Source organism: Carcharhinus amblyrhynchos, chromosome 9 (genome assembly GCF_965287045.1).
Source record: "Carcharhinus amblyrhynchos chromosome 9, sCarAmb.v2.hapA, whole genome shotgun sequence".
NCBI lineage: Eukaryota > Metazoa > Chordata > Chondrichthyes > Carcharhiniformes > Carcharhinidae > Carcharhinus > Carcharhinus amblyrhynchos.
In genome coordinates this window covers 28,634,092-28,652,200 of record NC_137332.1, presented here as the reverse complement: position 1 = coordinate 28,652,200, position 18,109 = coordinate 28,634,092, and the positions used below count along the sequence as shown (strand labels likewise).

The 18,109-nt window shown below is 41.4% G+C and overlaps 1 protein-coding gene across 1 annotated transcript in view; it reads right to left on the bottom strand.

Annotated features, from left to right (window-relative positions):
• The window catches only part of eif2b3 (eukaryotic translation initiation factor 2B, subunit 3 gamma), a 106,603-nt gene that overhangs the window by 67,917 nt on the left and 20,577 nt on the right, over positions 1–18,109 (bottom strand). Inside the window, exons 4-5 of the mRNA XM_080195372.1 lie at positions 8,451–8,610; positions 5,111–5,222 (exon numbers count right to left, since the gene is read on the bottom strand). Of these exons, the coding sequence (XP_080051498.1) occupies positions 5,111–5,222; positions 8,451–8,610 (272 nt within the window). The remainder of the gene's footprint in view (positions 1–5,110; positions 5,223–8,450; positions 8,611–18,109) is intronic.

Below are 18,109 nucleotides of genomic sequence, written 5' to 3'. Positions count from 1 at the left end.
ACATGTCTTGGATAGCACCGTCTGGATTTTTTGTTTAACTATGCATTTATCCTCGTCAGAAATTTCAGCACAATATTTCCATAACTAATGGCAGTGCTCTAAGCCTCAGTCTTACACATCCTCATTTGCAGAGGGCTGATCAATAGGCACAGATAAATATCTAGGTGTCATTTTATAGTTACCCTTTCCAGACAGAAGCCAAAAGATGTGCTTTCTCTTTTGAGGTCAGATTTAAATCCAAAAATAACTAGGAGTAGGGATCTTAAATAGTGTAATGGAGTCAGAAATTTAAAAATGAATGTAGTGCAATAATTGAAATCAATCTACACCAACTATGTATCGTGTGTTAAACATGCTTCTAATGGCTAGCTCTGTTTCCTCATCAATTCTGCCAAATCATGTAAAACGGTCATCTCCAATAACATATATGAATCTTACAGTATACCTTGAAATTCCACATGACATTCAGCAGTATCTATCTCTTTTTATAAAATACACCTTATTTTCTCTATTGAGCCCCATTCTGAGATTAAAGTTAAAGTTCATTTATTAGTCACAAGTAAGGCTTACATTAATGCTGCAATGAAATTATTGTGAAATTTCCCTAGTCGTCGCAGTCCGGCACCTGTTCGGGTCACTGCGCCCAATCAGCACGGCTTTCAAAATGTGGGAGGAAACCAGAGCACCCGCAGAAACAGGGAGAATGTGCAAACTCCACACAGACAGTGACCCAAGCCAGGAATTGAACCCACATCCCTGGCACTGTGAAGCAGCGGTGCTAACCACTGCTACTGTGCTGCTCCTGGTTTCAAAATAATGAAGAAGCAATTTGGTGGATATAATGGGAAGTATTAAAAGGACATTTAATCCTTATAAAAATAACAACTTTAAAAGTCAAAATTATTTCAAGACCTTCTTAAACACATATTAAAGACAACAGCTATACTGAATTTTTGTTACAAGTTTGCTCTAGCATGGCAACATAGAATCCCAATCTTGGTCCACAGCCTTTGATATCCTAAGCTAACAAACATTTAAAAGACTTAATCTCAAAGGTTTCAACCAACCCGGCATTCGCAGACTATTGACAGACCATGCTCCAGCTCTCAACCACCCTACAAATGAATCAGAGCTTTTTCAATTAACTCCAAAATGGCCCACCTCCAATTTTAACATTATGTATCCTTGTTCTGGATTTCCCCAGAGGAGAGTTTCTCAGTATCTACCCAATTGAATTCCTTGATAATTTAAAATACCCCTATGTTGACAAGGTGGGATGAAGCATAAATACCGACAATAACCTGCTAAGTTGAACAACCCAATTCTGTGCTGCAAAATTCTAATTAATTCTACATAAATACTGCAATGAGATCACCTCCCACCAACTCAAGAGAACAGTTTTTTTCTTTTACATCTTTCTGATGGTTTGGTGCTGAAAAATGAATGCAGATGGAGTCTGACCAAGACTCTGTACAACTGAAGCATCATTCCTAAGTACTTGATTCTAATGTGTTTGACAGAAAGGCAAACACTTCATTAGTCTTTTTTATTTACTTTTTGAACCTGTGCACTCACCTTTAGTAATTCATGTACATCAACACCTAAATCCCTTTACTCTTCCACAGTCCCTAGTCTCTCAATATTAAAGACAGCCGTTTCCCTTTGCCTTTCTTGGATCCAAAGTGGATGATCTCATATTTTCCCACATTGAATTCCATCTGTGGTAGTCTAGCTCATTCACTGTGTAACTTTCTGCCCCACAAGGCTGTGTCATCAGCCCCTCACTGTACTCCTTATACATCTATGACTGTGTGGCCTAATTCCCCTTCAACTCAAGTTTGCTGATGACACCACCTTAGTGGGTTGGATCTCAAACAATGACGAGACACAGTGCAGGAAAGAGAGAATGTGGTGAACTGGTGCGACGACAATAATTGCTTCCTCAATGTCAACAAAATGAAGGAGGTAGCCATCGACTTCAGGAAGCGTAGTGGAGAACATGCCCCTGTCTACGTTAACGGGGATGAAGTAGAAAAAGTAAAGAGTTTCAAGTTTTTAAAGTACCCAGATCACCAACAACCTGTTCTGGTCTCTCCGTGTTGACGCTATAGTTAAGAAAGCCCATCAACACCTCTACTTTCTCAGAAGACTAAGGAAATTTGGCATGTCCGCTACGACTCTTACCAAGTTTTACAGGTGCACGATAGAAAGCATTCTTGCTGGTTGTATCACAGCTTAGTAAGGTCCTGCTCGGTACAAGACCATAAGAAACTATAAAGGCTCATGAACGAAGCCCAGTCCATCATTCAAACTAGTCTTCATCCATTGACACTCTCTAGACTTCCCGCTGCCTTGGAAAAGCAGCTACATAATCAAGGACCCCATGCACCTCAGACATATACGCTTCCACCTTCTTCTGTTGGGAAAAAGGTACAAAAGTCTGAGGACAGTATCAACTGACTCAAGAACAGCTTCTTCTCTGCTGCCATCAGACTTTTAAATGGACCTACCTCGCATACAGTCGATCTTTCTCTATATTCTAGCTATGACTGCAGCGTTACATGGTGCATTCTCTTTTTTCCTTCTCTATGTACTGTATGCTTTGTCTGAGAAATGCACAAGAACAATATTTTTCACTGTATAATAAAACATGTGACAATAATAAATCAAATCAAAATCACAGCTTAGCATGTCTTCAAACTTGGTACTATCTGCAAGCTTATAGTTATAACTTCCTATTCCATTTTCAAATCATTCACAGATATAACTTGGAGGATGTAATGGGTGGCACAGTGGTTAGCACTGCTACCTCAAAGCACCGTAGACCCAGGTTCAATTCTGGCCTCGGGTGACTGTGTGGAGTTCTCCTCGTTTCTGCGTGGATTTTCTCCGGGTGCTCCAGTTTCTTTGCACACTCCAAAGATGTGCGGGTAAGAGGATTGGCTGTGTTAAATTGACCCTTAGTGTCAAGGCTGAGCAAGGTAAATAGGTATAGGGTCTGGGATTGTTTTCGGTGCAGGCTTGATGGCTTCTGCACTGTAGGGATTCGATGATGATGAACAGCTAAGACCACAGCACGAATCTCTAAAAGAATGCTACTTGTCACATCAGAAGCGCATTCTCTTTATCCCTACTCTGTTTCTTACCTCCCACCTAATTACCAAACCTTGCAAGAAGGTTATCTCCAATTCATGTGCTCTCATTTTTACTAATAATCTCTTGTGCTGAAACTTATCAATTAATTTTTCGAAGTCTACGTGGACAAAATTTCTCATGCTTTACAAAGAAATTGGAGGCAAGGGAGACAGTACACAGAGAAAGAAACAATGCTATGCCTTTAATGTTTGGACTTCAGTAGGAATTAGTCTGTCCTCAACCCAATCACTTGAACTTTCAAAACCTTTAATTGGGGTGATGAAGAATTGACATAGTGCAGTTGACAACTCACAAAGAAGCTAGGAGTTAAGGTGTTAAGAGGCAGAGCATGATAAAGCAGAGGATTTTAGCTTAAGAGACCTAGAAATAAAATACTGGTATCAAAAAAAAACCACAAAGCTATCTGATTGTAGAAAAACTTAACTGGTTGACTAATAATTTCTAGATAAGGAAACGTGTTATCCATTTGTGACTCCAGTCCCACATCAATATACTTAACCCTTAAATGATCAATGACCTGGTATCCTATTATTTACTGACTGACAGCAAGTTACTGACAGCAATTAAATCATGTTCTTCACTTTTTGACAACAGCACTGAAAGGTAATTAGTTACTTGTTCAACATTCTTGAATGTTATGTGAGGCAGTGAAGTGTTAGAACTATTGTTTCAAATTCAAAACCACCTTATACTGAAAGTAATAACACAGTAAAAAGATAAATGTCAGTTATTAAAAAAAAATTTGAATATATTCATGGGTAGAATGGTGGCACAGTGGCTAGCACTGCTGTCTCACAGGGACCCAGGTTTGATTCCCGGCTTGGGTCACCGTCTGTGCAGAGTCTGCACATTCTCCCCGTGTCTGCGTGGGTTTCTTCCAAGTACTCTGGTTCTCTCCCACAGCCCGAAAAACAGACCGGCTAGGTGCACTGGCTGCGCTAAATTTTCCCTCAGCGCACCTGAACAGGCGCCAGTGTGTGGCGACTAGGGGATTTTCACAGTAACTTCATTGCAATATTAACGTAGGCCTACTTGTGACACTAAAAAATAAACTTAAACTATATTCTATATATTAAAACATAAATATTTGTAGCTTAGCAGGATGTGGAACCTCCATAACTGCCTTTAAGAAAAATAATATATGGGCAAGTATATGGCCAATATTATCCCACCTGGAAAAGCAAACATGTACCTCTGAAAGGTCTAAGGCAGTTCTTATTTGTTCTTTGCAATCTGTGAATGAACTGGTTTATAAAGGGCTTGTAAAAATATGGATGGTCATGCATGGATTTAGAGGAACAAAGCTGTATTCAGGCTGGCACTGCTGACCCACACTACTCACTTGTAAATGCTTTTCTTCATTCACAATGCACCTAGCCTGTTAGAGGAGGGTATTAACGATGCAATGTCAGAAAAGTGTATCACCAACATTCTAGTTCTGGGAACAAGACTGGTGTGAGACAACTTCCCCGATACTGGATTGTCAATAAATCTATCCTGTTTCACAAAGCAGTCTCTCTGCCCAGAGACAGGCAGTCGGACTTCAGAAAGAAATTCAATCCAAATAGTCCCACCTATTTACCTGAAGATATTAAATAACAAAATTACAGAGTGCATCAGGTATCAGATCGTCTTTTAAAGAGTTCTTGTCAGCCTCACAACTGAGGCAGAAGAGCAGAGGAAGAAATGCTAAGTATGCAGGAATTACTTTTTTTGTATTATAGGAATACTAGCCATAGAAGTAATTTACTTAATGGGAGGTGGTCAAGTCATTAAGAGATTTATGCAGAAATACAACTTCCCAAACGGAAGAAATCAAAACATTTCTTCCTTCACAGAGTCTCTAGACAAGTCACACTTGCTGCTGCTCTTTAAGTCCACGTTTATTTAAACTATTAGTACTAGATTTGGAGTTACAAAGAAAGGGAACAGAAAACGTGCTGTAATTACTCACTTCTGCATCAAGGACTTCCTAATGACAAGCTCGTCATCCAAGTCAGCTTCATTAGCCATGAAAAGTAGACGTTTGCACGTGTCATCAACTCCGACAAAGTCCCTTTGTTCAGCTGTACACATGAACCAAAAAAACTTTAAAAACTTGTCATTTCAGCCATGTCAGTCAAGACTTCTGTGTGATACAGAAACTTTAGAAATGGTTCATATGAGGGCAACAAGAATGATTCCCAGCTTTAACAACCTTTGTTACGCCTACAGGCTTAAAAAACTAGGTATATTCACATTACAAAAGTGTAAGTTTAACGGTGATCTGACAAAAGTTTAATATAGTCAAAAGACGAGACTGTGTTCTTGATGACAGATTATTTAATAATCAGTATTTATCCAACATCACCAAATTGATTATCTGCTTATTTACCTCTCAGCTGTTTGTTGGAATGCTTGCATGCAAACTGACTGTTGCATTTGATAATGTTACGTTAATGACTTTGATGAATAGCAAGTTAAACAAGCCATGTCGTGCTGCTACCATACAGTGATGACGCAAGTGGTATTTTTCAGAACAGAATGCCAGAGTAAATCCAAAGTGACATTCTGCATACCGCACAAATCAACAACATAGTGTATGCATTTCATTGCCTGTATGAAGCCAGGTACATTGACTATATGTCCCAGCAGTTAGCTGATCAAATCAAATGACATGTTCCTTCTGTTTGTAATAGTCAAGAACAGGCTATACTCAATCAGTCCAAACTTGCAAAGCCCAAAACAAAATGTATATTATCAAATAGGATTCTACAATTGGGCAGCGCTTACTAAACAACCTTGAATGCATTAAAAGCTACCAGTTTAAGATAATCAATAATGGTCACAATGTGGTTCATTTATACCGGCCAGAAGCAAAGCAGGGACCCATTATCTGCAAACAAAAGGAATACGTTCAAGTGTTACACCTTTTTTGAATGACTCAAAAGCACAGGGGCTTATAGTTCCTTATTGTTTTCTCTATGGCAAAGCTTTAGCCAGAGTCAACTTGTCAATCACTGCTTTCTCCTGTAGTATAAGGTGTTGTGATTTTTAAAAATTTGCACTCTTGTGTTTGTGCTGATGAGCACAAGACAATAAGCTTTGGCAATCTTCCACTTCAGCAATGTTAGTGACGTAGTTCCAAAAGTGCTTCATTAACAAGCAGGTGCAACCAATAAGAAAACAATGAGGGAATAAATTAAGAGTTAAGGTAAAGTTACCATAGTCCCATATGACCATAGGCTGTGACTGGTGGTACTTAACTTGAGGGTCACACACCTCGGGCAGGATTGAGAAAGCAGGCCTTCATGAATAACCTTTGCCAGTAGAGGAATTGAACGCGTGTTTTGGCATCGCTCTGCATCACTAACTGTCCAGCCAACTGAGCCAAACTCAGAACACCATAAACACACACACATTGTATTTAAGATACTGGCTTAGGTAGAATTTTTCTGTCAATTGATTGCAGTATGCAAAACAAGCCTGGTGACAACTTTGTTCCATGTTATTCTTAAGACATCAGCTCAAAGTGAGAGACCCACAACCACCAGCATTTTACACAAGTCTTAACCACTGTTTCAACTACTGATGAAAAGTTCTTTTCTGATACAGTTCACACCAAGGACGACATCTGTAATTGTACTGCTAGGGGATTTTCCACAACTTGCAATGGATATAATATTTACATACTTAGAACATAAGAAATAGGAGCAGGAGTAGGCCATCTAGCCCTTCGAGCCTGCCCCGCCATTCAATAATATCATGGCTGGTCCAAAGTGGATCAGTTCCGCTTTCCCACCTGCTCCCCATAACCCTTAATTCCTTCATCTATCAGTAATCTATCTACCCGTGACTTTAGCATATTCAACAAGGTAGCCTCCACCACTTCAATGGGCAGAGATCTCCAGAGATTCACCACCCCCTGAGTGAAGAAGTTCCTCTTCAATTCTGTTCTAAACTGCCCCCCCCCCCCCACCTTATTTTGAGGCTGTCCCCTCTAGTTCTGGTTTCCTTTCTAAGCGGAAAGAATCTCTCTACCTCTACCCTAACTAGCCCCAATGCTTAATAAAATTGTAAAGCCCAAAACAAAATGTATATTATTAAATGGGATTCTACAATTGGGCAGCACTTGCTAAACAACCTTGAGTGCATTAAGATAATCAACAATACCTAATAAAATTACAGTGACATGTTTTAATTAAATACGCTAAAACAGATGGTAATTTTGATATTAATATATTGGTGGGATTCTTCAACCTCATTCACCTGCCAACGCAGCCAGTGAGAATGGAGAAATAGCTGCTCAGCCAAAACTCCACTCACTGGAGCGGGATTAAGAATTCCAACCGCGGGTGAAGTCAGAGGTTTCCGGCGAACACTGCGTTTTAATTTGCTTTAGCAACTTCATGGCTTTCTAAATAACAAACTCAAATTATGTGGATTCTCAACAGCACACAGTAAAATCTCTGTTCCAATTGAAACAGGCAGGAACCTACTCGTGATTTGAAATAAGGATTCTATACCTCTTGCAGGTCTCTGGTGCAATTTTGGTATTCCACTGGAGTGTTGAGCAGCCAAACAAGCTGTTCTTAAACAGGACTGGAGCATGCTGCTCCAGAAACAGCAAGCAAAAGCCTCTGTTGCAGTGATCTTTACTGGGCAATATTCCCAAATTTGTTCGTCCCTTTGTTTTCAACTAGCTGCATCCCACCTGACCCTGGTTTGTCACTCTTTTCAACACACACCCCCCTCCCCCCGCCACCAGCTCCACTATCTCTCTGATGTATCTTCTGATCTCAGCTCTACAGAGGAGACACAAGATGCACATTTGATGCAACTGATCTGCCAGCTGTCTAGCAATGTTCATTCAGTTCTGGCAGCTTAAATTATTCTAATAAGGCGCTACAATGAAAATTAATTGGGCCTTGCACTAAATCCCACAAGTGGATGACTGGCTTGCAAATGCACCCTTTAGCTCAATGAAAGCAGACAGATGAAAATTTGTTTTTAATTTCTTCTTTGACTAAAAGAGTGGAGATAGGTTTTCTACTTGCCAACCCGATGCAAGTCTGGTATAACAGATGGGTGACCCATTGTAAAGATCTCCACTGATTTCAACAAACACTTTTTTTGCACCAGGTAGTAATTAGGATAAAAATTTAACCTCTTGTTTCTCTGAGTATAAAAAACGCTTATGGTGCAACATTGAAGAAACTTCCATAAGGAATTTGTTGTCTTCTGTCAGACTATCTGCTGATATCTTTAAAGAATCAATTGCTTATGTTTTGTTTCCCCTCCAGGGATAACTTTACCTTCTTTACTTTTTCCTTTCTGACCAGGCACAGGTTCAGTAAAATCATGCGCCTTGCGCATCAGCATTGATACTGTGGCATCATGTGCACGGAACAGGTCTATCACTTCATGCAGGGCTGCGTCAGTGATGAGGTCACAACTGACCACCAAAACATCTGTCTGTGAAAAGAAAAACAGCTTGTCAATTTCTTGTGTAACTCAATTCAATACAAAAGGGAAAATATGCTTGATGAATCTATTGGAATTCTTTGAGGATGTAACCAGTAGAGTGGACCGAATGGAAACAGGGGCTGTCGTTTATTTAGGCTTTCAGAAGGCTTTCAACAAGATCTCACTTAACAGACTATGAGGTAGAGTTAAAGCACATGGGATTGCAGGCAATGTCTTGAGATGAATAAAAAGTTAGTTAGCAGATAGGAGCAAAGAGTTGGCTTAAATGGGTCATTTTCTAATTGGCAGTCAGTGACGAGTGAGGTTCCACAGGGATCTGTGATAGGACCCCAACTGTTCACACTATATATTAATGACTTGGAAGAGGGAACCCTATGTATTATCTGCAAATCTGGGTGGGAGGGCGAGCTGTGAGGAGAATGCAGAGATGCTTCAGCGTGCTTTGGACAGGCTGTGTGTGTGGGCATATGCATGGCAGTTGCAGTATAATGTGGATAAATGTGAGGTTATCCATTTTGGTGGCAATAGTAGGAAGACAGATTATTACCTGAATGGGTGGAAGTTGAGAGAGGTGGATACTCAATGAGACCTTGGAGTCCCCGTGCATCAGTTGCTGAAAGTAAGTGTGCAGGTACAGCAGGCAGTAAAGAAGGCATATTGTATGTTGATAGGAAAGAGTGAATCTGGTGAACTGGTGTGATGACAATAAATTCTCCCTCAATGTCAACAAATCAAAGAAGATAGTTATTGACTTCAGGAAGCATATGATATGTCCTTGTTTACATCAATGGGGATGAAGTAGAAATGGTTGAGAGCTTCACATTTTTACGTGTCCAGAGCATCATTAACATGTCCTGGTCCCTCCATTCCGATGCTATAGTTAAGAGAGTCCACCAATGACTCTACTTTCTCAGGAGACTAAAGAAATTTGGCACGTTTGCTATGGCTCTCACAATTTTTTACAGATGCACCATAGAAAGCATTCTTTCTGGTATATCACAGCTTAATATGGCTTCTGCTCTGTCCAATAAACTACAAAGGGTCATGAATGAAACCCAGTCCAATACTCAATACTAGCCTCCCATTCACTGATACCATCTACACTTCCTGCTGCCTTGGAAAAGCAGCCAGCCTAATCAAGGATCCAATGCACTTTGGATATACTTTCTTCCACCTTCTTCCATTGGGAAATAGATTCAAAAGTCTGAGGACATGAATCAAACGGCTCAAGAACAGCTTCTTCCCTGCTGCCATCAGATTTTTGAATGGATTTACCTCGCATTAAGTTGATCTTTCTCTACACCCTAGCTATGACTGTAACATTACATTTTGCACTCTCTCCTATCCTTCTCTATGTCTGGAATGTTTTGTCTGCATAGCACGCAAGAAACAATACTTTTCACCAATATATGTGACAATAATAAATCAAATCAAATCCTTGGTGTCCTCATGCATCAGTCGCTGTAAGTAAGCACGCAGGTACAGCAGGCAGTAAAGATGGCAAACAGTATGTTGGCCTTGATAGCAAGAGGATTTAAGCATAGGGATAGGGATGTTTTGCTGTGATTGTATAGGGCATTGGTGGGGTCACACCTGGAGTAGTGTGTAAAGTTTTGGTGTCCTTGTCTGAGGAAGGATGTCCTTGATAAAGAGCGGGTACAGTGATGGTTTCCCAGGCTGATTCCTGGGACAGCAGTCTCTCCTCATATGACAGACTTAAGTCAGTTACAAACATATTCACTGGAGTTTAGAAGAATGACAGGGGATCTCATATAAACTTTAAAAATTCTAAAATGGTTAGACAGGGTAGATTCAGAAATAATGTTCCGTGGTAGGGAAGTCCAGAACTAGGGGTCATAGTTTAAGGATAAATTGAGGTCAGGAGAAATTTCTTCACCCCGTGGGTGGTGAATGTGTGAAATTCACTACCACAGAATGTAGTTGAGGCCAAAACACTGTCTGATTTCAAAAAGAAATCAGATACAACTCTAAGGACTAAAGGGATATGGTGATAAGGGGGAGAAATCAGGATATAGAATTTGAGATCATCCATGATCAAAATGAATAGTGGGGCAAGCTCAAAGTGCTGAATGGCCTATTCCTGCTTTAGTTTCTATGCTTCAATTTTCAGTACAGCATGCAGATTTTGAATATGGTCCTCCCAGAATAGAAAGGAGGAAGGGACAAAGGCAGAAAAAAGACAGAAAAGAAATTAGGTCATATAGTGCCATTGAAATCAGATTGTGCCACTGTGCTTCACAGTTCATTAAATCCCAAGTGTTTTTTTCTTCTGCAGACAAACCCAGCAACCAACTTGCATACAATCCCTCAAAAAGAGGGAATGAGATAAAATAACAAAGTATTCTGCTCTTATTATGCTGATTGAGATACACATAATGGCCCAGCTCCTCCTTAAGTCATGAAATCAGATCTTTTATGTCACCTGGACATATTAAAATCTCACCCTAAAAACAAGGATGATGAAACACTTCCTCGGTATACACGGCAGTGTCATGCTGGTTTGTGCACTCAGATCCGTGTGCTGAGTTTAATCCTACAATACACTGACTGTTGATGCAGGCTATGCTTACTATAGCAACAGGCTGATTGTGAACTCTGTTTCAGGCATTAATTAGGATAACATAACCAAAATGTACCTTAATGATTAACAATCCATCTTGCGAGTAAGTGATGCACCCTCATCTGAAGAATAAGGGTAGATTCTCAACAAGCTTCAAAAGGCAAAAAAAATCATGCCAATCTGTTGAGGTGCAGTGAAAAATATTTAACCTTTGGTAACATGCAAAAAAATCAGTTCTACAATCTAATACCCAGTATGTATCTCGAGGCAACAAATTACTTGCCGTATAACAAGTTTAAATGTCTAGTTTGAATACTGGTGGATGGACTGGCAGGTGGGAGTAGGAGAGGGGAAGGGTCAGCATGAGTGATTGGGGTTTCAGTTATGGAGTTACTCACGAGTTCGACTAGGTTTTTTTCTGCCTAACATTTCCTGGGTAACTCTTCAGGTAAGTAAATGGAAACTGTCTAAAGTTTCCAACTCTACCTCAAAGTTGGAGACCTTTGTGGAGGGTCCCAGGGAAAAGGGATAGTTTAAACTTTCTGGGCAATTCCCATGTAGGTCAACGCCTTAGGACTTCTTCAGAGTCCTGACACACATCTCTGATCATACATCCAGTCTCCGATCAGCCGGAGACCAAAAGATTTAGGTCCATATGTCACAAAATTAATGTTGAAAAGAGTAAAAAGTGATTATGAAGGTAAGTTGGATAGGCTTGGGCTGTTTTCATCAAAGCAGGGAAGACTGCTTTGTATCAGAAAGGGTATTCAGGACTCTTAGGGGAGAGGGAGATCAACCCCAAGTTATAGTTCATGTGGGGACACATGACATAGGGAGGTTAAGGGAAGGGGTTATTAAGCAGAGATTTATGGAGTTGGGGTGGAAACTAAAGGCCAAGTCTGATAGAGTGGTTATCTCCAGACTCTTGCCTGTGCCACGGGATAGTTTAGAGAGGAATAGAGAGAGGGAAAGTTTGAACTCGTGGCTGAGGGGTTGGTGCAGGAGGGAGGGGTTCAGGTACTTGAGCAATTGGGGCTCATTCTGGGGAAGGTGGGACCTCTATAAGAGGGATGGTCTACACCTGAATCAGAGGGGGACCAATATCCTGGGGGGTAAATTTGCTAAGGCTATGCAGGGAGGTTTAAACTGATTCGGAGGGGGGGTGGGATCCTGAGTAGAGGGGTTGAAAGTGAGGGGGGCATAGATGGGGACTGCAATGCACAGCATCGCAGGGGTGGGGTGGAGCAGGGTTTGAAATGCGTATACTTTAATGCAAGGAGTATTCGCAATAAAGTGGATGAACTTGCAGCGTGGATCAGTACCTGGGACTTCAATGTTGTGGCCATTTCAGAGACATGGATAGAGCAGGGGCAGGAATGGTTGCTGCAGGTCCTGGGGTTCAAATGTTTTAGTCGGAGTAGAGAAGGAGGTAGAAGGGGGGGAGGGGTAGCATTATTGGTCAGGGACTGTATCACAGTGTCAGAGAGGAAGTTTGATGAGGACTTGTCTGTTGAAGTAGTATGGGCGGAGATTAGAAATAGGAGTGGAGAGGTCACCCTGTTCGGAGTCTTTTATAGACCTCCTAAAAGTTCTAGAGAGGTTGAGGAAAGGATTGCAGAGACGATCCTGGTTAGGAGTGAAAGTAATAGGGTAATTGTTATGCGGGATTTTAACTTTACTAATATTGATTGGAATTGTTATAGCTCTAGCTCGTTAGAGGGGTCAGTTTTTGTACAAAGCGTGCAGGAAGGTTTTTTGACTCAGTATGTAGATAGGCCAACTAGAGGTGAGGCTATATTGGATTTGGTGCTGGGAAATGAGCCAGACCAGGTGCTAGACTTGGAAGTTGGTGTGCATTTTGGTGATAGTGACCACAATTCGGTTACGTTCACCTTAGTGATGGAAAGGGATAGGCATGAACCTCGGGCCAGTGGTTTTAGCTGGGGGAAGGGTAATTATGAGGCTATTAGGAGAGAATTAGGAAGCATAGGTTGGACTAGGAGATTACAGGCACTGGGAATGTCCGAAATGTGGAGATTTTTCAAGGAGCAGCTACTGCGAGTCCGTGATAGGTATGTCCCTGTCAGGCAAGGAGGAATTGGTAGGGCTAGGGAACCGTGGTGCACCAAAAAAGTTGATTCGTTGGTTAAAAGGAAAAAGGAGGCTTATGTTCGGATGAGACGTGAGGGCTCGGGTAGTGCACTAGAAAACTTTAGATTGGCTAGGAGGGAGTTGAAGAGTGAGCTAAGAAGGGCTAAAAGAGGACATGAGAAGACTTTGGCTGATAGGATTAAGGAGAATCCTAAGGCATTCTATAGGTATGTCAAGAACAGAAGGTTGGTTAGGGCAAGATTAGGGCCAGTTATAGACAGCAGAGGGAAGTTATGTGTGGAACCGGAGGAGATTGGAGAGGCATTGAACCAATATTTCTCTTCGGTGTTCACGCAGGGGGACATGGATATAGCTGAGGAGGACACTGGGTTGCAGGGGAGTAGAATTGACAGTGTTACAGTTGATAAGGAGGATGTGCTGGATATTCTGGAGGGTCTGAAAATAGATAAGTCCCCTGGTCCGGATGGGATTTACCCCAGGATTCTCTGGGAGGCAAGAGAAGTGATTGCAGAGCCTCTGGCTCTGATCTTCAGGTCGTTGTTGGCCTCTGGTATAGTACCGGAAGATTGGAGGTTAGCGAACGTTGTCCCATTGTTTAAGAAGGGGAACAGAGACTTCCCCGGGAATTATAGACCGGTGAGTCTCACTTCTGTTGTGGGCAAGGTTTTAGAAAAAATTATCAGGGATAGGATTTATAGTTATTTGGAGAGTAATGAATTGATTGGAGATAGTCAGCATGGTTTTGTGGCGGGTAGGTCGTGCCTTACTAACCTTATTGAGTTTTTTGAGAAAGTGACCAAAGAGGTGGATGGGGGTAAGGCAGTGGACGTGGTGTATATGGATTTTAGTAAGGCGTTTGATAAGGTTCACCATGGTAGGCTTCTGCAGAAAATGCAGATGTACGGGATTGGGGGAGATCTAGGGAATTGGATCAGGAATTGGCTAGCAGATAGGAGACAGAGGGTGGTGGTTGATGGTAAATATTCATCATGGAGTTCGGTTACGAGTGGTGTGCCTCAGGGATCTGTTTTGGGGCCACCGCTGTTTGTAATTTTTATTAATGATCTGGATGAGGGTATAGTTGGGTGGATTAGTAAATTTGCTGATGACACCAAAGTCGGAGGTGTGGTAGATAGTGAGGAAGGGTGTCATAGTTTGCAGGAAGACTTAGACAGGTTGCAGAGCTGGGCCGAGAGGTGGCGGATGGAGTTTAATGCGGAGAAGTGTGAGGTAATTCACTTTGGTAGGAATAACAGATGTGTCGAGTATAGGGCTAACGGGAGGACTTTGAATAGTGTGGATGAGCAGAGGGATCTAGGTGTATGTGTACATAGATCCCTGAAAGTTGGGAATCAAGTAGATAAGGTTGTTAAGAAGGCATACGGTGTCTTGGCGTTTATTGGTAGGGGGATTGAGTTTAGGAGTCGCAGCGTTATGTTGCAACTGTACACAACTCTGGTGCGGCCGCACTTGGAGTACTGTGTGCAGTTCTGGTCCCCACATTACAGGAAGGATGTGGAGGCTTTGGAGAGGGTGCAGAGGAGGTTTACCAGGATGTTGCCTGGTATGGAGGGGAGGTCCTATGAGGAGAGGCTGAGGGATTTGGGGTTGTTTTTGCTGGAAAGAAGGCGGCTAAGAGGGGATCTTATTGAAACATATAAGATGATTAGAGGTATAGATAGGGTGGATAGTAATAGCCTTTTTCCTCTGGAGAAATCTAGCACGAGGGGGCATGGCTTTAAATTAAGGGGGGGTAGTTATAGGACGGATGTCAGGGGTAGATTCTTTACCCAGAGGGTGGTGAGGGATTGGAATGCCCTGCCTGCTGCAGTTGTAAATGCGCCTAGTTTGGGAGCATTTAAGAGATCCGTGGATAGGTTTATGGGCGAAAAGGGATTGGTTTAGGTTAGTGGGTCATTGTTTTGTAACTGGTCGGCGCAACATCGTGGGCCGAAGGGCCTGTTCTGCGCTGTAATGTTCTATGTTCTATGACTGAGGGGCCTGATTTGATTGAGCTGTACAAGATTATGAAGGGTATGGGCAGAGTGGTTAAGGAGCAGTTGTTCTCCTTAGTTAAAGGATCAGTCACAAGGGGATATAGGTTCAAGGTGAAGGGCAGGACGTTTAGGGGGTTGTGAGGAAAAGTTTGTAAAAACGATCTGGAATGCACTGCCTGGGAGGGTCCTTTATAAAGAACCTGGAAGAGCACTTGGCACATGCTAACATATAAGACTAAGGGCCAACTGCTGGTAAATGGGATTAGATGGGTCAGGTATTTCTCACGTGTTGGTGCAGACTGAATGGGTTGAACGTCCTCTTCTGCACTGTACGATTCTATGATAAGTACAAGTTATGTACTGAAAAAATCATTTATTTCATAAGAAGGTCAAACGTCAGTCAGTGTCATCTGGTTTATGCACTCAGTCCGAATTTTGAAATTGATCCTACAACTTACTGATAGAGGCAGGCTATATTTACTATATATATTGGATCACCAAAATATGCACCATAGCTTGGAGTTGTAAGCTTCTGATGTGGCACATACTGCGTTACATCACTGCTTTGCAAGAGACAGAGGATGACCCTGCACTACTCATATGAATTATTCTTTTAAGAAGCAAATTCAGATTAGCAGCTATCTCCAGAGCCTAAAGTTTTTTCTAAGTTTTATTCATTAGTGTCACAACTAGGCTCACATTAGCACTGCAATAAAGTTACCGTGAAAATCCCCTAGTCGCCACACTACTGATGGTATGCAGCTCCTATTCGGGTACACGGAGAGAGAATTTAGCATGGCTAATGCACCTATCCAGCAATGTGAGGGCTGTGGAAGGAAACCCTTGCAGACACAGGGAGAAGGTGCAGGCTCTGCACAGACAGTGATCCAAGCCAGGAAATGAATCCACATCACTGGCGCTGTGAGGCAGCAGTGCTAACCACTGTGCCGCCCTTATCGGTTCTCTGTGCTGGGATTACATTACGGGACTAAGACAAGCTAACATTATTGAACAAAGTAATCTCATGCATAACGGAGGAAAATAATGAACATTATAATGTAGAGAAATCCGCTTTAAATCATTTGATTTCATTTATTTGGGGACTGAGAAGGATTTCACAGCACTGTCCAAGCCACATCACAGTACACCACTTTGCAATTACATTTAATGAGCAATTATAATTTTTTGAAACTATACTTTATAAGCAGAGTGAAATATTATGTAATTTAACTGGCTGAAGACAAAGTTTTCACCAAGTTAAATGAAGCAACAGAAACAGCCATCCAAAACGGAACAGATTGGTAATTCTCAAAAACATAATGAAAGAAATAAATCAAAACAGACTCTCCACAAATCAGACGATCACTCTTTCTTTCGTCAGCTAGTGCACAGTATCAGTCACACTGAAGACAAATGTTAACCTTAGACACGGGTTTTGTTAGTAGTTTAGAAAAATATATTCCTTCCAATTGTCTTTCCACCGCGTCAGAGATGTGTCATTTCAGGTTAGGAAGTCCAGCAAATTAGCACTTTCAGCCTGGTTGCAAACCCAGAGGCATTGATCATTTTAAAGTTTACAACTTACTAACTAACTACTTCTGTGCATTGTAGTGATATTTCATATTATCCAAAAAAAATCAGGAAACCTTGCCCACAACATTTTCATCCAATACTTAAAAAAAAAGGACTTTCACACAGCTACAGTAATTATGCTGGCTGAAGTTTTAAGATGCTGAATAAAATGAGAAAATTTAATGAATCAAAGAATGTTTCTAACACTTTTAATTCTGCTTCAAGATTATTGACTTGCGGCACGGTGGCATAGTGTTTAGCACTGCTGCCTCATAGCGCCAGGTTCGATTCCCCGGCTTGAGTCACCCTATGTGTGGAATTTGCACATTCTCCCCATGTCTGCATGGGTTTCCTCCAGTTATTCCGGTTTTCTCCCACAGTCTGAAAGATGTGCTGGTTAAGTGCATTGGCCATGCTAAATTCTCCCTCTGTACGCAAACAGGTGCCAGAGTATGGCGACAAGGGGACTTTCACAGTAACTTCATTGCAGTGTTAAATTGACCTGTGACTAATAAATAAATTTGTTTCTCTCTCCACAGATGTTGTCTGACCTGCTGAGTAGGGTCAAAGATTTACAGCATGGAATCAGGTCCTAAGCGCAACTTGTTCATTCCACCTCTTTTTTTTAAATCACTAAGCTAGTCCCAATTGCCGTACTTGGCTCATATCCCTCTATAGCTTTTTTAAAGACAAAATTGTAGCCATCTCTACTACTACCATCTCTGGCAGCTTGTTGCAAACACTCACCACCATGTATGTGAAAAAATTGTCCTTCTGGACCCTTTTGTATCTCTCCCCTTAAATCTGTGCCTTATAGTTTGACTCCCTTTCCTTTACAAAAAGATATTGACTATATAGCTGATCAATGCCCTTCATTATATTAAGCGGCTCTATACAATCATCCCTAAGCCTCCTATACTCCAGAGAAAAACATCCCAGTCTAACCAGCCTTTCCTTATAACTCAAACCATTCAAGTCCTGGCAGCATCTGAGTAAATCTTTTCTGTACTCTTTCTAATTTAATAATATCCTTTCTATAATAGGGTGACCAGAACTGTACAGTGTTCCAAGTATGGCCTTACCAATGTCTTGTACAACTTCAACAAGACATCCCAACTCCTGTTTTCAATGTTCTGACCAATGAAAACAAGTATGCCAAATGCCTTCTTCACCACTGTCCGCCTGTATTTTCTGTTTTTCTTTCTTAATTCATCCTACTCTTTAC